Consider the following 18,287-nt stretch of genomic DNA (forward strand, 5'->3'; position numbering starts at 1 on the left):
TCATCCTTGATGTTGATGGGATTTCAGATGTCAGGTGTTATGATGTCACTGCATCTGATCTTATGAGGTAGGGCTTCCATGGCCTTCCACTTATGGGTGGGGAAACTGAGGCACGGGTGGCAGAGCTGGTTCTGGATCCGGGTCTGTTTTTCTGCCACCTGCTCCCTCCAGGTTGCCTTGACCAGACAGTAGCTCATGAGCAGAGTTTAACTTGCAATGGTTTATTTTCTACTGTATTCTCACCAGGTTCACTGGCATTAAAGGGGCCAAGAGGGAAGGACTATGTGGCCTTGACTATCGACAGCTGGGTGCTGCAGCAGAGGCTGCTGGGCTGTGAGGGCAGAGGAGTGCTGCGTGGGGCCACACTGCCCGGAGCCTAGGTGAGGGGACTCTGCAGGTGGGAAGGGCAGCTTGGCTCCCAGCCTGCGAGAGGCCTGTGCTTCTGGAGGCCTCACGTGGATACACAGTCTAAAGAAAATGCCCTTGAGGTTCTGAGTGGGGCTGGAGGTGGGGTCCCCAAGTTCACATCAAGTAGTTTGTGGAAGTCTTAAGTCTGTGGCCCTGTGCCGGGTATGACATTGCCATGAGGCCTGTCTTGCCTGGCTCAGAGCTGAATACTGTGGCCCTTGACAGCCCTCAGTGGCAGAGCAGCTGGCAGTGACCTCCCCGCCCCCTCCCAAGATGAGTGCTGGAATATCTGTCCAATGCCAAGTACTGCTGTGCCACCTGAGCACCTGCCACAAAGACACCCACCATGATAACAGTTTCACTGCTTTTTCACATAGCAGGCAGGCACAGCCTCTTGGAGGCAGGGTGACGAGAGAGGGGGCCACAGCAGGGCTGAGAAGGCAGACAAGGGACTGGGGGTAAGGCCTGCAAAGTACTCGGGAGAAGGGAGGCCGGGTACCCCATGTGAGGCCAGCTCTCAGGAATGGACAGCGGGTGCCACTGCACTATGGTGTTCGGAATGCAGCGAAGATCAGCACCACCTTGCATTTGCAGCAGTCCTGGAAACTGCTTCTGCCTCTGTACCTTGGCAAAGAAAAAAAAGAACTTTCAGTTGTTACCCTCTTTCTTTCCTTCATTTTATTATTTTTTAATTTTTTGGTTTTTCAAGGTAGGGTTGCATTGTAGCTCAGGCTGACCTGGAATTCACTATGTAGTCTCAGGGTGGCCTTGAACTTACAGTGATCCTCCTACCTCTGCCTCCCTAGTGCTGGGATTAAAGGCATGTGCCACCACACCCAGCAAGGTTTTGATATTTTAAAAATATTTAAATATTTTATTTATTTGTTTATTAGAGAGAAGAAGATAAAGAGGCAGTGAGAGAGAGAGAATGGGTACATTAGGGCCTCCAGCCATTGCAAACAAACTCCAGATACACGTGCCACCTTGTGTATCTGTACTGTGTATGGGTACTGGGGAGTCAAACCTAGTCCCTCAGATTTAGCAGGCAAGCATCTACACTGTTAAGCCATCTCTACAGCCCTGACTTTTTTTTTTTTTTTTTTTGAGGTAGGGTCTCATTCTAGCCTAGGCTGACCTGGAATTCACTATGTAGTCTCAAGGTGGCCTCAAATTCACAGCGATCTTCCTACCTCTGCCTCCTGAGTGCTGGGATTAAAAGTGTGCACCACCATGCCCAGCTGTTGTGTTTCATTGTTTTGTTTTTTTTCCAAGTTAGGGTCTTGCCTAGCTCAGGCTGTAGTCTTAGGATGTCCTCAAACTCAGCAATCTTCCTACCTTGGCTCCTGAGTGCTAGGATTAAAGGCATGCACCATCACACCTAGTTGGTTTTGATTTTTTTAAGTTTATTTAGGAGAGAGAAAGAATTAGTATGCCAGGGCCTCTAGCCACTGCAAGTGAACTCCAGACGCGTGCGCCCCCTTGTGCACAACCTGTGTGCATACGTGGGTTCTGGAGAGTTGAACTCGGATCCTTAGGCTTTGCAGGTAAGTGCCTTAACCACTAAGCCATCTCTCCAGCTCAGGTTTTGATTTTTTGAGACAGTTTTGCTACAAAGCCCAGGCTAGCCTTGAATTATGATAGCCCCACTGTGAGGGCAACTTCTAAACTTTTCAGAGGGTAGTGCCTCTCTTGAGAACTGCTGTCATGCTTTATGACTAATGTGTATTTGCAGCCTTGACCTACATGTATGAAAAGGTTGTGGGTGAATTCTAACAGGGCTGGATGGGGTCTGGCACCTGCTATTAGATACACTGATCTGCTTCTCAATTTTTTTTTTATTTGTTTGGTTTTTCGAGGTAGGGTCTCACTCTAGTCCAGGCTGACCTGGAATTCACTCTGTATTCTCAGGGTGGCCTCGAACTCACAATCCTCCTACCTCTGCCTCTAAAATTTATTCATTTATTTACTTGAAGGGAAAAAGAGGCAGAGAGAAAGGGAGACAGACAGAATGGGCACGCCAGGGCCTCTAGCTACTGCAAACACATGCACCCTTGTGCATCTGGTTTATGTGAGTTCTGGGGAAAAGAACCAGGGTCCTTTTGCTTTGCAGATATCACTAAGCCATCTCTCCATCCCTGCTTCTCAAATCTTTTACCTGAGACACCTACAGCTGGCCCAGGGCAGGCACCAACACATCCTTGCCTGATTCTGGCTGAAGCAGGTCCTCTGGTATCCCAAGAAGTCCTCCTGGGAATCGGACCTGGGCACTCTGTTCCTCAGACCAGAGTTTTATATGTTTCTTCCTCCCAGTTCCCAATTCAGCTGCATCTTCTGGGACCTGAGCCTTCTGGTCTCCAGGGTTCTTGCTGGTGGGCAGCTGGGATGGAGCCATCCCCTTCCGAAAAGCCCTCAGCTGCTGAAGAAGCTGACTTTTCCCCGTGCAATCCCTGAGGAAGATAACCAACTCAGCCAGTGTTGTAAGAAGGCCAGACCACCTACCACTGCAGCTTGAGAAAGTGGGTAGTTTCAGTTCCAATCTCAAAGGAAGGGCATGATTCCACTAACCTTATTTATTTATTTAGGCTTTTCAAGGTAATATCTCACTTCAGTCCAGGCTGACCTGGAACTTATTACTATGTAGTCTCAGGGTGGCCTTGAACTCACAGTGATCCTACCACCTCTGCCTCCTAAGTGCTGGCATCAAAGGTGTATACTACCATGCCCAGATAAACACTTGGCTCTTTAACTCACCCAGGCTTTTCATTTCTAGCTAACAACTTCACTTTGACCTTACACTTGGCCTTCTCTTCCACTGCAATAAAAGGCAGGGGCAAGACCAAACTGGGGAGCTGTTTTGCAGAAAGAAAATGGACTAAGATACCCTAAAGAGGGAACCAGGTATCTATCACAGTGCCTGGGCACAGCAGGCCTAGCTAAGCGGTGAGTGCCAGGCCCCCATGGGTGCCTTCTCTACCTGCTATGCTCCCACCCCACCCCCCACAGGCCCTAGGGCGCAAGGCAGAGCTGCAAGCCCACATATCCAGCGTCCAGTGAGCAGGGAGGGCTGCGTGAGGTGAGGGGGTCACTGGGTACCGTAGTCTGCGGGAAGAAGACGCCGCCTGAGCTGCAGCCTGCTCTCCTCTCCTATCTTCCTCCTCTTCCTCGCTGCTCTCAGAGGAGCTGTGTTCAGAGCTGGGCACAAGAAATGGGTTCTTTGGATGTGCCTCAGTCACCCTGGCAGCCCGCTTCCCACCACAGACCTGGGGATCCAAGGCAAGGGTGGCAGCCAGCTAAAGCCAAAGGACCACCGGGCTTCATGCAAGGTGCTGAGGATAAGATACAGCAATGCATCCAGCCCAGATAAGCTTTGTCCTACGCCCCTCTGCTTCCCTCCTTGCAGGGGACCAAGCAGGACTAGGCAGGCCCAGTTCTGCCCAAAAGCACCTATCAACCCAAACACGTCCTGAGCCTGTCCAAGTCTCTGCTTCCCCCCAGCAGAAGTGTGGAGACCTCGTGAGCCAACAGCAGACTTGCCAGGCGGCATGAGCTGCGGTCTGGCTCTGCTCTGCACCTTTCCGCGGGCTGGAGTTTTCCTGGCAGCTCTGTCTGTCGCAGGTCAATGAAGATGGTGGGAGGCTCTGTCTTTATCCTCCAGTCTTCCGCTAGCTTCTGGCATAGCTCAGCTTGGAAGCCGGGCTCAGGCAAAGCACATCTGTGGTGCGAGAAGTAGAGAGCTGCTGAGTGTGTGCCCATTCTGTGTTAGGCACCTGGAACCCATCTGTTCTCAAGGCCACCTCAAGATAGATCAGCACTGTCCCCCAACTGGGCAGGGCTGAAATGCTAGATATCAGCCAGGCTGGAGGGCAGAGGCTAAGGCAGGAGGATGTAAGCAACTAAGTGAGACCATGTCTCAAGAAGTAAAAAAAGGCCAGGCATGGTGGCACAGGCCTTTAATCCCAGCACTTGGAGGAAGGTTTAGGAGGATCACCATGAGTTTGAGGCCACCCTGAGAGTACATAGTGAATTCCAGGTCAGCCTGGGCTAGAGTGAAACCTACCTGGAAAAAAAAAAGGAAAAAGAGGGATGGAAGTGTAGCTAGGTGATAGAGCACTTGCCTGATGGGGCAAAAGGCCCTGGGTTCAATCTACAGTACCACAAAGAAAATCTGTATATCTGAGTCACCCCATCTGGGGACCACTTAGCACAGGAGGTTGTTATATTTAAGCTACTTATTGAAAGTGGATCATAAGGTGAGAGTCAGTTCTCAGTCACATTAGCCACATTTCCAGTGCTCAGTAACCACAGAGGGCAGGAGGTTTCCACACTGGACAGTCCAGGTCTAGGCAGAGCCTACAGCCACTTCAGGGGAAAGGAGACACTCTGGTTGCCAGAGTCCCAAGAGGGTGGAATGATCAAAATGTGGAGAGACACGACCGAGCTAGGGACATGAGGATTCCGTCCTCTCCCCTACCACTTCCAGTTCACTGTCCCTGGAGATTACCTTTCTCTTTGCTTTCCATCCCCCCCCCCCCCAGGTAGGGTCTCACTCTAGCCCAGGCTGATCTGGAATTCACTATGTAGTCTTAGGGTGGCCTCGAACTCACAGCGATCCTCCTACCTCTGCCTCCCGAGGGCTGGGATTACCCCAGGTAAGATTATCTTTCTCTATACAGGACAGGTGGCTGTCCACAGTCCTTCCATCACCACACCCACACATAGAAACTGGAAAATCCCAGGGAAAGGCCTAGCTAGGGTCCCATGCCTAAGGCTGGGTCAGTGAACTTGGACACAGGGGAAGGTCATGTGGGCAGTGAAGGGAAAGTACTCATAGGGTTCAGAAAAATTGTGTGTGGGGGGGGGCTTAAATACCAGGTCTGCCACTCATGAACTGGCAGAGGTAACCTTTCTGAGCCTTATTTTTCCATCTATAAAATAGGGATATTATGACATCTGCCTGATCAGATTTTTTTTTTTTTTTTTTTTGATTTTTCAAGGTAGGAGGTAGGGTCTCAGTCTAATCCAGACTGACCTGGAATTTGCTCTGTGGTCTCAGGGTGGCTTCAAACTCACAGCAATCCTACTACCTCTGCCTCCTGAGTGCTGGGATTAAAAGTGTGTACCACCATACCCACCCTAATCAGATTAGCATCATTATTTTGAGGTAGGGTCTGGCTCTAACCCAGGCTGATCTGGAATTCACTAGCCTCAGGCTGGCCTTAAACTCACAACAATCCTTTTACCTCAGCCTCCCAAATGCTGAGATTAAAGGCTTGTGCCACTATACCTGGCTTTTCAGATTCCTTTTTTTTTTTTTTTTGGTTTTTTGAGGTAGGGTCTCACTCTAGCCCAGGCTGACCTGGAATTCACTATGTAGTCTCAGGGTGGCCTCGAATTCACAGCGATCCTCCTACCTCTGCCTCCCAAGCGCTGGGAATTAAAGAAGTGTGCCACCACACCCTGCCCCAAATTCTTGATTAAATGAGAAAATGTATACCAAGTGCCCTACTCACACTAGGCCAAATCAGTGATGCCCAGCCATGAGCTGGTTCTAAAGAGAAGACAGGGGCTGTGGTTGGAAAAGAAGTCCCACCTGTTAGTGACCTTCTGCTGTGTGGTGTCTTGGGATTTGTCGGTAGGTATCTTCCGGGCAGGGGCGCAGGCTCTGGACTGAGTGGCACACGGAAGGGTGAGCTGCTCGAGAAGTCTGTCCTGAGAGCGCCGCAGCGTGAGGTCTGGGAGTGCCGGGAAGCAGGGCTGCTTAGCAGTGAGCCTCGGGACACGCAGGCTCATGTGCGTGTGCCTCAGACTCCCTTGGTGTGGCTTCCCACCCTCTCTGAGGCCACCAGCTCTGCTTGGCAATGCCAAGGAGAGTTGAGCAGGGTCTGCTTCTGCTGCATTTGAGTCTTGTGAGGCACCACCATGAACAGACCTGGACACTTTCAAATGTAACAAACAGGATCATTCTGTAGCTTTAATTCACCTTTTTACTTACTGTACATGCTACCTTTTTCTACATCAACTGTAATTTCTCTCATTAAGCTGCGGAGTCCTGGGGTGTGCCCAAGTTAGCTGGGCTTCTGCTGAATGTGGGTCGGTTACAGGTTTTGACAGTTTTTAATCAACACTGCAATCAACATCCTGGAATGTACGTCTTTACCAGCTACGGCATGTGCTTAGGGAAGATTTTTCAAAATGGGATAGTTGGCTGCTGGGTGTGGTGTATGCCCATAATCCCAGCTCTCGGAAAGGTGGAGGCAGGGGGATCAGGAGTTCAAAAGTTATCCTCAGCTACATATCAAGCTTGAGGCCAGACAGAGCTATGTGAAACCCCATCTCAAAAAATGAAAAAAGAGCCGGGTGTGGTGGCACATGCATTTGATCCCAGTACTCGGGAGGTAGAGGTAGGAAGTTCAAGGTCAGCCTGGGCTAAAGTGAAACCCTACCTTGAACCCTCCCCTCAAAAAAATGAAAAGACAAAAGGGCTGGGGAGATGGCTCAGTGGTTAAGGTGCTTGCCTGCAAAACCTAACAACCTGGGTTCAATTCTCTAATGCCCATGTAAAGCCAGATGCACAAAGTGGTGCATGCATCTGGAGTCTCTTTGAAGTAGCTGGAGGCCCTGGCATTCCCATTCTCATTCTGTCTCTGTATGCATGCATGCATACACAAACACACACACACACATTTTTTAAAGAGCCCTGTTTTCCCAGTGTGAGCCAACTGGCACATTCATGACCCCACAGTGGTTACTGATACCCTCACAAAACCAGCATAGATCTGAGCCCATCAACATCTTAACACGGAGGACAGAAGAGGACAAAAGGAAGAGCTGCCTTGAAAGAGGAGGGTCCCAGGAGATGGCAGTGGACAGAGGGAACAAAAGAGGATAAAGGGATGAGAACATGAACACATTACTGGAGGTTCATACATTGAAGTTCTCAATAAAAATAAAAAGGACTGGAGAGATGGCCTAGTGGTTTTAAGGCACTTGTCTGAGAAGCCTGAGGACTCACGCTCGACTCTCCAGGTCCCACATAGACCAGATGCACAGTGACGTAAGTGCGCAAGGTAGTACATGCGCATAGGGGGCGCGTATGTTTGGAGTTCAAGTGCAGTGGCTGGAGGCCCTGACATGTCAATTCTCTCTACTGCTCACATTAAAAAAAAAAAAAAAAAAAAAAAAAAAGCCAGTCTGTTGGGCCTCAAAAAAAAGAAAGTTGGAGAATGGAATGTCAAAGGGGAAACTGTTGGGGGGAGGGAGAGTATTACCATGGAATTTTTTTTATAATCATGGAAAATGTTAATAAAAATTAAATAAATAAAAGTAATACTAAAGAGCCAGGCATGGTGGCGCACATCTTTAATCCCAGCACTCTGGAAGCAGAGGTAGGAAGATCATTGTGAGTTTGAGGTCACCCTGAGACTACATAGTGAATTCCAGGTCGGCCTGGGCTAGAGGGAGACTCTACCTTGAAAAACCAAAAAAATAATAATAATAAATAAATAGTAATGGGCCTTTAAGCAATCTTGCCAGGACATGTACCCATTTGGTATACCCTCCCACGTGCAGAGGCTCTGTTCTTCCATGTCCCATGCCAGTGGATGAACTATAGTCCAAGCTCTGCTGAAGGTATATGGTAGCTTGCATCTGTGATCCCAGCCCTTGATAGGACTGCCTAAAGGCTCAGGCCAGTCTGAGCTGGTATGAGACACTGTCTCAAAAAAAAAAAAAAGGGCTGGAGGGATGGCTTAGTGGTTAAGGTGCCTGCCTGCAAAGCCAAAGGATCCAGGTTTGATTCCCCAGGACACACATTATCCAGATGCACAGGGGGCACGTGTGTCTGGAGTTTGTTTGCAGTGGCTAGAGGCCCTGGTTCACCCATTCTCTCTCTCTCCCCCTGTCAGATAAATAAGTAAGTAAAAATAAAAGCCGGGTGTGGTGTTGCATGCCTTTAATCCCAGCACTTGGGAGGCAGAGGTAGGAGGTTCGCCATGAGTTTAATGCTAGCCTGGGGTACAGTGAGACACTGCCTTGAAATCAAAACAGGTAATGGAGTGGAATCTTTGTCAGTGTTCCCATCTCAGACCTATTTCCACTTGCTGAACCCTGAGTGGGTGGTGAGAGCATGGGGAGCTTTTGCATCAGTTGTAGAGCCGCTCTCAGCAAGACCAGCAGTACTGATGGCATGATATCCTTACGCTTCCTTCTGAAATGGAAGTGGTGTGGGAAGCTGGCTACAGGAGCAGGAGCGGCAGGACGGACTTTCCTCAGGAAGAAGCAGCAGAGAAGGAAGGAAGGTGAGGAGGGAGAGGTGTGAGTCATGGGGCAGGTACAAATCTGAAGGCTTCTTGTGTCCCCAAGGGCTGAACATGCCTGGCACATAGCAGGCAGCCACATGTAATGTTGAAGGGATGAATGGATGGATAGAGTCTTGTAAAGACCAGCAATATACATGTTCAGGAGAGTGAGGAGCTGACAAGCAGAGGGCAAACATGGCTGCAGAGCTGCCCCTGCAGCTAGTGTTGAGGTCAGACCTTGGCCTTGGCAGCTGTCTGCTAACCACCACGCGGTTCTGCGTGCACCATCTCCCTGGTCGTCTTCCTGTGTTCGCAGGCTCTGCAGGATGTAATCCAAATCCCACTCTTCAAGTTGCTAAAAAACAAAGAAACTGGTAATGACAAGGCTGTGGGTGGATCCCATAGGTAGGAGCACCCACTTTCGCAATCCAGCAGAGGGGGTCATGGGATTTTGTACAGCAGGATTCTGGTTTAAATACATTAATGGCAAATAGATATGCTATCCCTTTTGATTGGTTACAGACAAACCCATTCTTTAAGGTGGAGCCTGTATTTCTTGGCACCTCTTTCCTAGACCTTTTGGCTGACCTGGAATCCACTATGTAGTCTCAGGGTAGCCTCAAACTCACAGCGATCCTTCTACCTCTGCCTCCTGAGTGCTGGGATTAAAGCCACACCTTGCTTTCCCATGTTGTTTTTAAACTTTAAAAAATTTTATTTTATTTTATATTTATTTAAGAGTGACATAGAGAGAGAGAAAGAGGCAGACAGATAGAGAATGGAAATGCCAAGGCCATCAGCCACTGCAAATTAATTCCAGATGCATACACCACTTGGTGCATCTGGCTTACGTGGATACTGAGAAATTGAACCTGGGCAAATACCTTAGCTGCTGAACCATCCTTCCAGCCCTTGTTTTTAAACTTTTAAGGCTCCTACTGGTCCAGGTTTGGAAGTTTGAAAACTTTTGCAATTTTAGTGGCTCTAGCAGGTGCTCAAACCGGGAACTTGGACAAGATGGCTTTGGGGGAAGAGTAGGTATGCTAAAGGGAGGAAGTAAGTGAATGAATGCTTGTGCTGAACCTTTCAACTTCTCACAGCCCTAAAGGCGAGGAAACATTAGTGTGTCAGAGATGAGCAGTAATGAAGCAGCTGTCTGTACATGCCTGGCAGCGAGGGGGCAGTATTCTCTACACTGCTAAGAAAAGAGCTTTGGGACTAGGGAAGTGGCTCCCTGGGTAGAGCCTGGCATTCACAAAGCCCTGAGTTTGATCCCCGGCACCACAGCAACTAATACCAGCACTTGGGAAGTGGAGGCATGTGGTGATTTAATTCAGGTGTCCCTCATAAACAGGTGTTCTAAATGCTAGATTCCCAGCTGATTTGGGAATTACTGCCTCCTAGAGGGAGTGTATCACTGGAGGCGGGTTTATGGGTGTTATAGCCAGTTTCCCCTTGCCAATGTGTGACACACTCTCCTGTTGCTATTGTCCACCTTATGTTGGCCAAGAGGTGATGTCCACCCTCTGCTCATACCATCATTTTTGCCTGCCATCGTGAAGCTTTCCCTCGAGCCTGTAAGCCAAAAGAAACCTCTTTTTCCTACAAGCTACTCTTGGTTGGGTGATTTCTACCAGCAATGCAAACCTGACTGCAACAAGGCAGGAGGACCAGAACTTCTAGGTCATCCTTAGGTACATACTGAGTTCAAGACCAGTCCGGGCTACAAGATGCCCTGTCAGAAAAAGAGAAGGGTTTGATAAAGAAAGGAGAGAGAGAGGGAGGAAAGGAAAAATGGTCCAGGAGTGCATGGGCTTCCCAGGTCAGGGTGTCTTTACCATCTCCACTTAGAAGAACTCTGCACAGCTGACTAGGTCCTCCTACTCTACAGCCTTGTGAAGCTAGGGAAGTGTGATGGCTTCTTTCCTGACCACCGGGCAAGGTGACCCCAAAGGTCAGGACTGTGCTAGGGACACAGACCCACCCTGCACTGTGGTTTACTGCTCCGTACTGTGTTGTCTTTAGAGCACAAGACACACCCACCTCCACATTTCTTCCTCTTCTGCAGCACTTGATAGCACCCCTTCTCCCAGTCCCATGAAATGGTTTCTCTGACGTGCTGGTTTTCTCACTAGTGCACCACAGGTGACTTGAACAGGTGTTCAAGTGTGTAGGGCTGCCCGCTGGGAGACCTCTACTTCGCACCATCTAGTCCTGCCCCACGCGTGGCTGTGTGCGGTCAGAACCCCTGCTTGCAAACAGCACAGTTCTCTCCAGAAGGCTTCAGTCTGCTTTTCCCTGAGGGTGAGCTTCCTGCCTAGCACCAATGCACCAGGACAGGCACAGCTACTTGCTGGCTGGCGGGCCTCAGATCTGGGCCTAGGGTCCTAGAGGGGCAGTCCTCAAGCTGGTCTGAGGAGGAACGGCTGGTTCTACCCCCAGAAATGTGCTGGTAAGATGGCCAAGCTGCAGGGGACAGGCCCAAGGGCAGGCGGGGCAGTGGAGCCACCCACCTGAAGAGACAGCACTGGCCAGCCTTCCTGCGGCTCTTCTGAGGGGGCCTCTGGCCTGGGTCCTGCCTCTGCACCCTGGCCTTGGTTACTGCAGGCTGGGCCCTGGGTTTCCAGAGTCACTTTCTGGAGCACATCCTTCTCTATCATCTTCCTCCTCTCTCGGCGGAGGGCTTTGCGCCTTGCAGAGTCTGTTGGGTCAGCAGCTGAGGGATCTGCCTTCAGCTCTCCTTCCTGTGAGATGGCTTCTCTTCCCTGGGGGCTCCAGGGAGGACCCTGGTATCCTTTAATGTTGCAGGACAGGCTCGCAAGGTTGTCTTCCAGCCAGGGGGGGTCCTCCTCAGCCAACAGAACGCTACTCTGGGCATAGCTCGGGTCAAACAAGCCAGAGACCCTTCCTTCCTGAGGGGCCAAGTCCCTCGTCCATTCCTTCTGACCACTTCCAGGTTCTGTGGTGAGGCCCCCAGGCACCAGAAGTAGCTGTGGAGAAAACAGGCATCCTCTGTGAGTGCCCACAAGGACAAACAGAGAAACTGCTATCCTGGGAGAATAGGCATGTGACATAAACCCCATTTTAACCCTTTTAAGCGTGTGATTCAGCCACTTGTGCAAATCACAATGTCACCATCCATCACCATTATTTATAAAACTGTTCCATGGCCCCAACACAAACTGTATCCATCATTAGTTACTCCCCACTTCCTGGCTCCCAGCACAAATTAAAAAAAAATATTTTATTTATTTGCAAGGAGGCAGATAGAGATAGACAGAGCCAGGTGTGGTGGTGCACACTGTTAATCCTAGTGCTCAGGAGGCAGAGGTAGGAGAATTGCTGTGAGTTCGAGGCCACCCTGAGAATACAGAGTGAATTCCAGGTCAGCCTGGGCTACAATGAGACCATACCCTGGGGGAGGAGGGAGAGACAGAGATGGGGAAGGGCATGCCAAGGCCTCCAGCCACTGCAAATAAACTCCAAGTAAATGTGCCACTTTGTGCATCTGGCTTTATATGGGTACTTGGGTGTTGAATCTGGGTCATTAGGTTTTGCAGGCAAGTGCCTTAACCACTGAGCCATTTATCCAGCCTCAAGCACAATTTTTTAATTTAATTATCAGAGAGAGAGAGAGGGGGGAAGGGAGGGAGGGAGGGAGGGAGGGAGGGAATGGGTACACCAGGGCTTCTAGCCTCTGCAAACAAACTCTAGATGCATGTGCCTCCTTGTGTATCTGGCGTATGTGGGACCTGGACCTGGAGAATCAAAGCTGGATCCTTAGGCTTTGCAGGCAAGCACTTTAGCCACTAAGCCATTTCTCCAGCCCACCAAGCACAGTTAAAAAATATTTTATGAGCCGGGCGTGGTGGCGCACGCCTTTAATCCCAGCACTCGGGAGGCAGAGGTAGGAGGATCGCCAAGAGTTCGAGGCCACCCTGAGACTACATAGTGAATTCCAGGTCAGCCTGAGCCAGAGTGAGACCCTAACTCGAAAAACCAAAAAAAAAAAAAAAAAAAAAAAAAAAAATTTTATGGCCGGGTGTGGTGGTGCACGCCTTTAATCCCAGCACTCGGGAGGCAGAGGTAGGAGGATTGCCATGAGTTCAAGGCCACCCTGAGATTAGATAGTTAATTCCAGGTCAGCCTGGACTAGAATGAGACCCAACCTTGAAAAACCACAAAAAAAAGAGGATTTATTTATTTAACAGAGAGAGAAGCAAATAGAGAATGGGCATGCCAGGGCCTCTAGAACATGAACTATGCATCTGACTTTACGTGGGTACTAGGTGCATGGAACCTTGGTCCTTTGGTTTTGCAAGTAAGCACCTTAACTGGTAAACCATCTTTCAAAAAAAAAAAAGAAGTGAAAAAAGCAGGAAGAGTCTTGAGGAAACTGTGCCACCTGAATGGAGCCAGGACTGGTTTTAGCTGCCCTGTGGGTTTCTTCTGGGTGGGGTGAATTCGTATTCACTTCACCATGAAGCTGGGCTGAGACTATGTGGATGGCAGTGACGGGTCAGGTGATCTTGCTCAGCTCTCATACACCCAGTCTGAGCTTCTCTAATGTTTTTATTGGAAACCATGGTTAACCACACACAGCCACATCAAGAAGACAGAACAGGTCTGACTGGTCAGGCTATCAGGGAGGAAATCTGGTGGGTGGGTTCTATTTATAAAGGCAGCTACTCATTTCTAGTGTCATGTCACTAGTTATTTTTGTTTGAGACAAGATCTCGTTACATAGGTCAGGGTATGTTGCCATGTCTGATTCTGAACTCACAGCAAGTCTCCTGAGCCAACACACCAGGTATAAGCCATGGGGGTTAATTTTTTCAGTGCTGGGGATTAAATCTAAGGTTTCCCATAGTGGCAAAGGCAAGCACTTTGCCACTGAGCTATATCCTCTTGTTATTTTATTTTTAAAATATTTTATTTTTTATTTATTTGAGAGAGAGATACAGAAATAGGCAGGGGGAGAGAGGGAGAGAGAGAGAATAGGTGCACCAGGGCCTCCAGCCACTTCAACTGAACTCCAGATGCACGCGCCCCCTTGTGCATCTGGCTAACATGGGTCCTGGGGAATTGAACCTGGGTCCTTCAGCTTTGCAGACAAGCGCCTTAACTGCTAAGCCATCTCTCCAGACCATCCTCTTGTTATTTTAAAAAAAAAATTTATGACAAGATCTCTTATGTTTCCCAGGCTGGCCTTGAACTTTTCAGGCCCCTGCCTCAGCTACCCAAGTTTGGATTACAGGCTTGTGACCAGGACTGGCTAAACTATGGATTTAGATGGGAGTTCTCAGTCTTATCTGGAGCCATGAGTAGAAAGGGCAGTGGTTGTGATGGTGGTAGTTTTAGGACTAAAAGGCTCATCGAGTGTGTACTGTGGCCTCTTCCCCCAGCCTTCCCACCATGATGGTGGCAGGTGTGACTGTGCAGGCATTTATACAACCTGGGTCCTGTAGTAACTCAACACAGGTTCAGCAAGCTCTGTGCCAGGCAGTTAAGAAGTCAGCTGGGTTAGAGAGAACCTCTTAAGACAGGTACCTGTGACAGTGGCCAGCCAGAGGAGTAGAAAACAGGATAGAGGGCAGGGGCAGCAAACATGGCCAGTCAAGTGTGCTGGGCGTGCTAGGAAGGGAAGTGTCATGCTCAAGTGCTGGGAACATAAACACTGGGCTGAGTGTGGTAGGGAGTCCAGAACAATGATTTTAACCATTTTAGTTCTATGCTGCTGGTAGAATCCCCCAAGAGGTGTGCGTATGTACACACACACACAGACACACCCCCTCCCTCCCTGTCTGAGGGTGCCAGGTTTATTCCACAAACCTCAGGTGGAGAGCTCCACTCCACAGGGAACCAGGTCCCAGGCTTGTCACCACCAGCAGGGTCTTCAGCCAGCAACTCAGCCAGGTCTGGAATCAGGATGGGCTCATTTCGCTGAAAGATGTAGGGCTCCTCTTCCTCACAGTCTGACTGTAGAGAGACCAGGGGATTCTGGATAAAACACAGCTCTCCAGTTGTCCAACCCATCCAGGGGAATTTGGAGTGATCTGTTCACCCCCAAAGGGCCCTTCCCCGTGCCCCTGATTTAGAAACAGGCATGACAGCACCACCTTGTGGGGATGAGATCAGGCTCCTGCCACAACCAAGACTTTCTACACTACAGGCTGCAGGTGGGCAGCTGAAAGCAGAGGCCAGCCCCCTCCCACCTTGAGTCATGGGTTAACAACACTGGGGCCACCTCTCCCCCCCCCCTCCCACTCTCCCTCCCTCCCTCCCTCCCTCTCCCTCTCTCTCCCCCTCTCTCTCTCTCTCTCTCTCTCTTTCTTTTTCTAGCCTAGGCTAACCTGGAATTCACTAAGTAGTCTCAGGGTGCCCTTGACTCATGGCGATCCTCCTACCTCTGCCTCCCAAGTCACTGAGGCCAACTCTAAAGGAGAGTCTTAAACTGTTGTGTCACCTTACAGGGCCACCAAGAAGCCATAAAAGTTATGCTATCATCTTGCCTTCTCCTTGGTTACCATGTACCAGATGATTCCTGAGTCCCAGCTCTATTGAGTTCATTTTTGCAGATGCCCAGGTATGACCTAAACCTGACCTCTTGCTCCTTAAATCCTTGTCCCCTGGTCTAAGTGCCTTGTGCCAACATGTGTGCAATGAGCCACTACCCAGTGGATCACTGGTACTGGGCAGCTCCAAAGCCACCTCAGTGACTTCAAACTACCACTAATGAGAGAAGCCCTTTAAGGGCTCATCATCATGCCCTCGTCTTTCATTCGCAATACTGGCCCTGACCTGGTCCAACAAGGTCAAGAACAGCACAGCAGCGGGTAAAAACCCAGGAACTTGGCATCAAACACACCTGGGTCCTGTGTTGGGGCCAGAACCTACCATGGTAGTACCTTTGGGGCTTCTAAGCATGGGTATTTGGACTCAAGCGTGCTAACAAACGCAGAAGGACGAAGGAGGAAGCGGCACCCAGAAGACACTTGGAGTAGGCCCAGGGACTGACGGTAAAGCAAAAACAAACCCCGCTGTTCTCTTTGCCCAAGTTGTGCTGTGTCTGTCAGGGGCACAAAGCAGGGTTGGCATCTAAAAGCTGGGCATAGTGGCACACACTTTTAATTCCAGCATTGGGGAGGCAGAGGTAGGAGGATCGCCATGAGTTTGAGGCCACCCTGAGACTACATAGTGAATTCCAGGTCAGCTTGGGCTACAGCAAGACCCAACCTCACATACACACACACACACACACACAAACACACACACACACACACACACACACACACACACACAGAAAGTTGGCATCCAGGAGAAAGCTTTTACTTACCAGGGAAGAGTCCGAGTCCAGGGATGGCAGCTGGTGTTTGGCAGCCTCAAGGATGGCACCCCAGGGGGAGCCTGGCAAGGACATCATAGCTTTGTCTTTGGATGCCATGGAGCCCCAGGTTCATGGGATGCCATCTTTGTGTGCCATTATCAGAGGAGCCCTGTGGAGTACACGGAGATGACAATGTCTAGGTGGCTAAGAGTAAGAGATTAGGGGCTGTCTTTCCAAAGTCTCCAAGCTACAGAAGAAAACAGACTTGCAGGACCTGGAGAGATGGCTCAGCAGTTCAAGGCACTTGCTTAAAAAGCCTAGACTGGATTCAATTCCCCAGTACCCATGTAAAACAAGATGCACAAAGTGGCACATTTGTCTGGAATTTTTAAAAAAATTTTTTATTTATTTGAGAGCAGCGGGGGGGGGGGGGGGGGAGGAGAATGGGTGCGCCAGGGCCTCTAGCCACTGCAAACAAACTCCAGACACATGTGCCCCTTGTGCATCTGCTAACGTGGGTCCTGGGGAACAGAGCCTGGAACCGGGATCCTTAGGCTTCACAGGCAAGCGCTTAACCGCTAAGCCATCTCTCCAGCCCTGGAGTTTCTTTACAGTGGCAGGAGGCCCTGACCTGCCCATACTCACTCTCTGTTTGCCTCTTTCTCCCCCTCCCAATATATATGTATGTGTGTGTGTGTGTGTGTATGTGCGTGTGTGTATGTGTGTTTCCGAGGTAGGCTCTTGCTCTAGCCCAGGCTGATCTGGAATTCCTTATGTAGCCTTAGGGTGGCCTTGAACTCACGGCAATCTTCCTACCTTTGCCTCTATATTTTTAAAAAAGAAAACATACTTGCAGATTTCTACCTCCCAGACATTTCCTTCTGGCTCTGCAGGCTGTTGTTACTGGGTACCAGAGATGAACACGTGTGTGCACTAGTGAGCACACAACAGCACAGAGCCTTTGTATGTATGTGATGATATATGTATACAAAAACATAGGTGTATTGAGCCAAGTATGTGGAGTGACATTTATATACACACACACACACACACACACACACACATATATGACGTGTATGTGTATATCCCAGATAATATATTATGTACATTTTATAGCCTCAGAGAGACTGGTAAACAGCAAAGAGAATTTGAATCAAAATTAGGGGAGACCTGGGGACATACCTCAGTGGTAAACATTTGCCTAGCATGCATGCTTAAGTACATGGGTTCAGTCCCCAGCACTGGGGAGAAAGTGGGTGTATTTTAAGCCCTATTAACCATGAGTTTTGTTTGGAGTCATCACTCAAATTGGTCTATAACCCAACACTGGCTCAGCCCCCATCTTCTGTATCTTAACCCTGAAGGGAGGAATTGACTTTAGGAATGTACTGAAGGTCGGATGGGCCCTGCGGCTAGGGCCACTGTGCCTCTGGAAAGGTCGGTCAGCCATCCGTGCCGCACCAGGGTTGAGGCAGAAGGCCAGCGAGGGCTTCTGTTCTCTGGGTGCTTGGAGGGCCCTGAAATGGAAGCAGCATGCGGAGATACTTCTGGTCTCAGTATCAGGGGGTGCTGTGGGACCGTGGCTCTGGCAACTGGGCACAGCATTTTGCCAGGACAACAGAATCTCCGAGGTGAAGAGGGCCAGCAGAGACTGATAACATTCTGCAGGTGCACCGGGCTGCAGGGAAGGGAAAAAGCATGGACAGAGGAGTGGAAAACAAAACAAAAAACCGCCCACGCGTCTGGGGAACAAGGTGTCGAGTGCTGGACTCTGGTGAAAACGAGCCCGACAGTGCAGGCCGGGACGTCAAGCGCAGGAACTTCTCAGGCCGTCTCGTAATCGGTTTCTCCGCTTACCGGTTGGTCCTCCCACCCCTCCCCCCCACCGCCACCCGCGCGAGACACCGTTGTCATGGTGACAAGACGCTAGCGGGGATGCCTAACGCTGCGGGAAAGAACCTCCGGCCGCCTTCCACCCACCCGCAGGCCGCACTCCACGTCCCACAGCTCTCCGCGGCCGCGCACGCCAGCCGCCACTCGACCTACAGCCGCTGGCCAGCGAGATCGCCCAGGGCCCCGACGACCCCACAGCAGCCGAGCCCAGGCGGTCCTCCCCACGCCTCTTCCGCTGGGTGAGTCCCGCCTCTCTGCGACATGATTGGTTGATCACCGGCTCCATGAGGTGCTCTTTCATTGGCTACCGTAGCCGTCACTCGCGAGCTGAGGAGCTGACTGGAAGGCTGAGGGGCCGGGAG

General features: G+C 50.2%; 1 protein-coding gene across 3 annotated transcripts; it reads right to left on the reverse strand.

Moving 5' to 3' along the window:
- Positions 1-200: 200 nt before the first annotated feature.
- On the reverse strand, positions 201-18,142 carry Dnaaf8 (dynein axonemal assembly factor 8). 3 transcript variants are annotated; one of them, XM_045161184.1, is made up of 10 exons: positions 18,013-18,142; positions 16,042-16,201; positions 14,538-14,684; positions 11,219-11,695; positions 8,943-9,060; positions 5,999-6,140; positions 3,980-4,120; positions 3,502-3,600; positions 2,611-2,855; positions 201-1,032 (listed from the first exon to the last, which is right to left on the reverse strand). In XM_045161184.1, the coding sequence occupies exons 2-10, from the start codon at positions 16,147-16,149 to the stop codon at positions 980-982; spliced, it is 1,530 nt and encodes a 509-aa protein (XP_045017119.1). In that variant the 5' UTR covers positions 16,150-16,201; positions 18,013-18,142; the 3' UTR covers positions 201-979. The 3 variants fall into 3 exon arrangements, with proteins under 3 accessions (XP_045017119.1, XP_045017121.1, XP_045017120.1); XM_045161186.1 differs by having other exon boundaries at positions 201-1,026; positions 2,564-2,855; XM_045161185.1 differs by having other exon boundaries at positions 2,564-2,855.
- Between the last annotated feature and the right edge of the window lie 145 nt (positions 18,143-18,287).

Source organism: Jaculus jaculus, chromosome 11, assembly GCF_020740685.1.
Source record: "Jaculus jaculus isolate mJacJac1 chromosome 11, mJacJac1.mat.Y.cur, whole genome shotgun sequence".
Lineage (NCBI taxonomy): Eukaryota > Metazoa > Chordata > Mammalia > Rodentia > Dipodidae > Jaculus > Jaculus jaculus.

Coding starts and splice junctions, on each gene's coding strand:
- Dnaaf8 (XM_045161184.1), bottom strand. CDS start 16,149: ATGGCATCCAAAGACAAAGCTATGATGTCCTTGCCAGGCTCCCCCTGG. Junction 11,696..14,537: donor AGTGGAGCTCTCCACCTGAG/GTTTGTGGAATA, acceptor TTTTCTCCACAG/CTACTTCTGGTGCCTGGGGG. Junction 4,121..5,998: donor CAGCAGAAGGTCACTAACAG/GTGGGACTTCTT, acceptor CTCGCACCACAG/ATGTGCTTTGCCTGAGCCCG.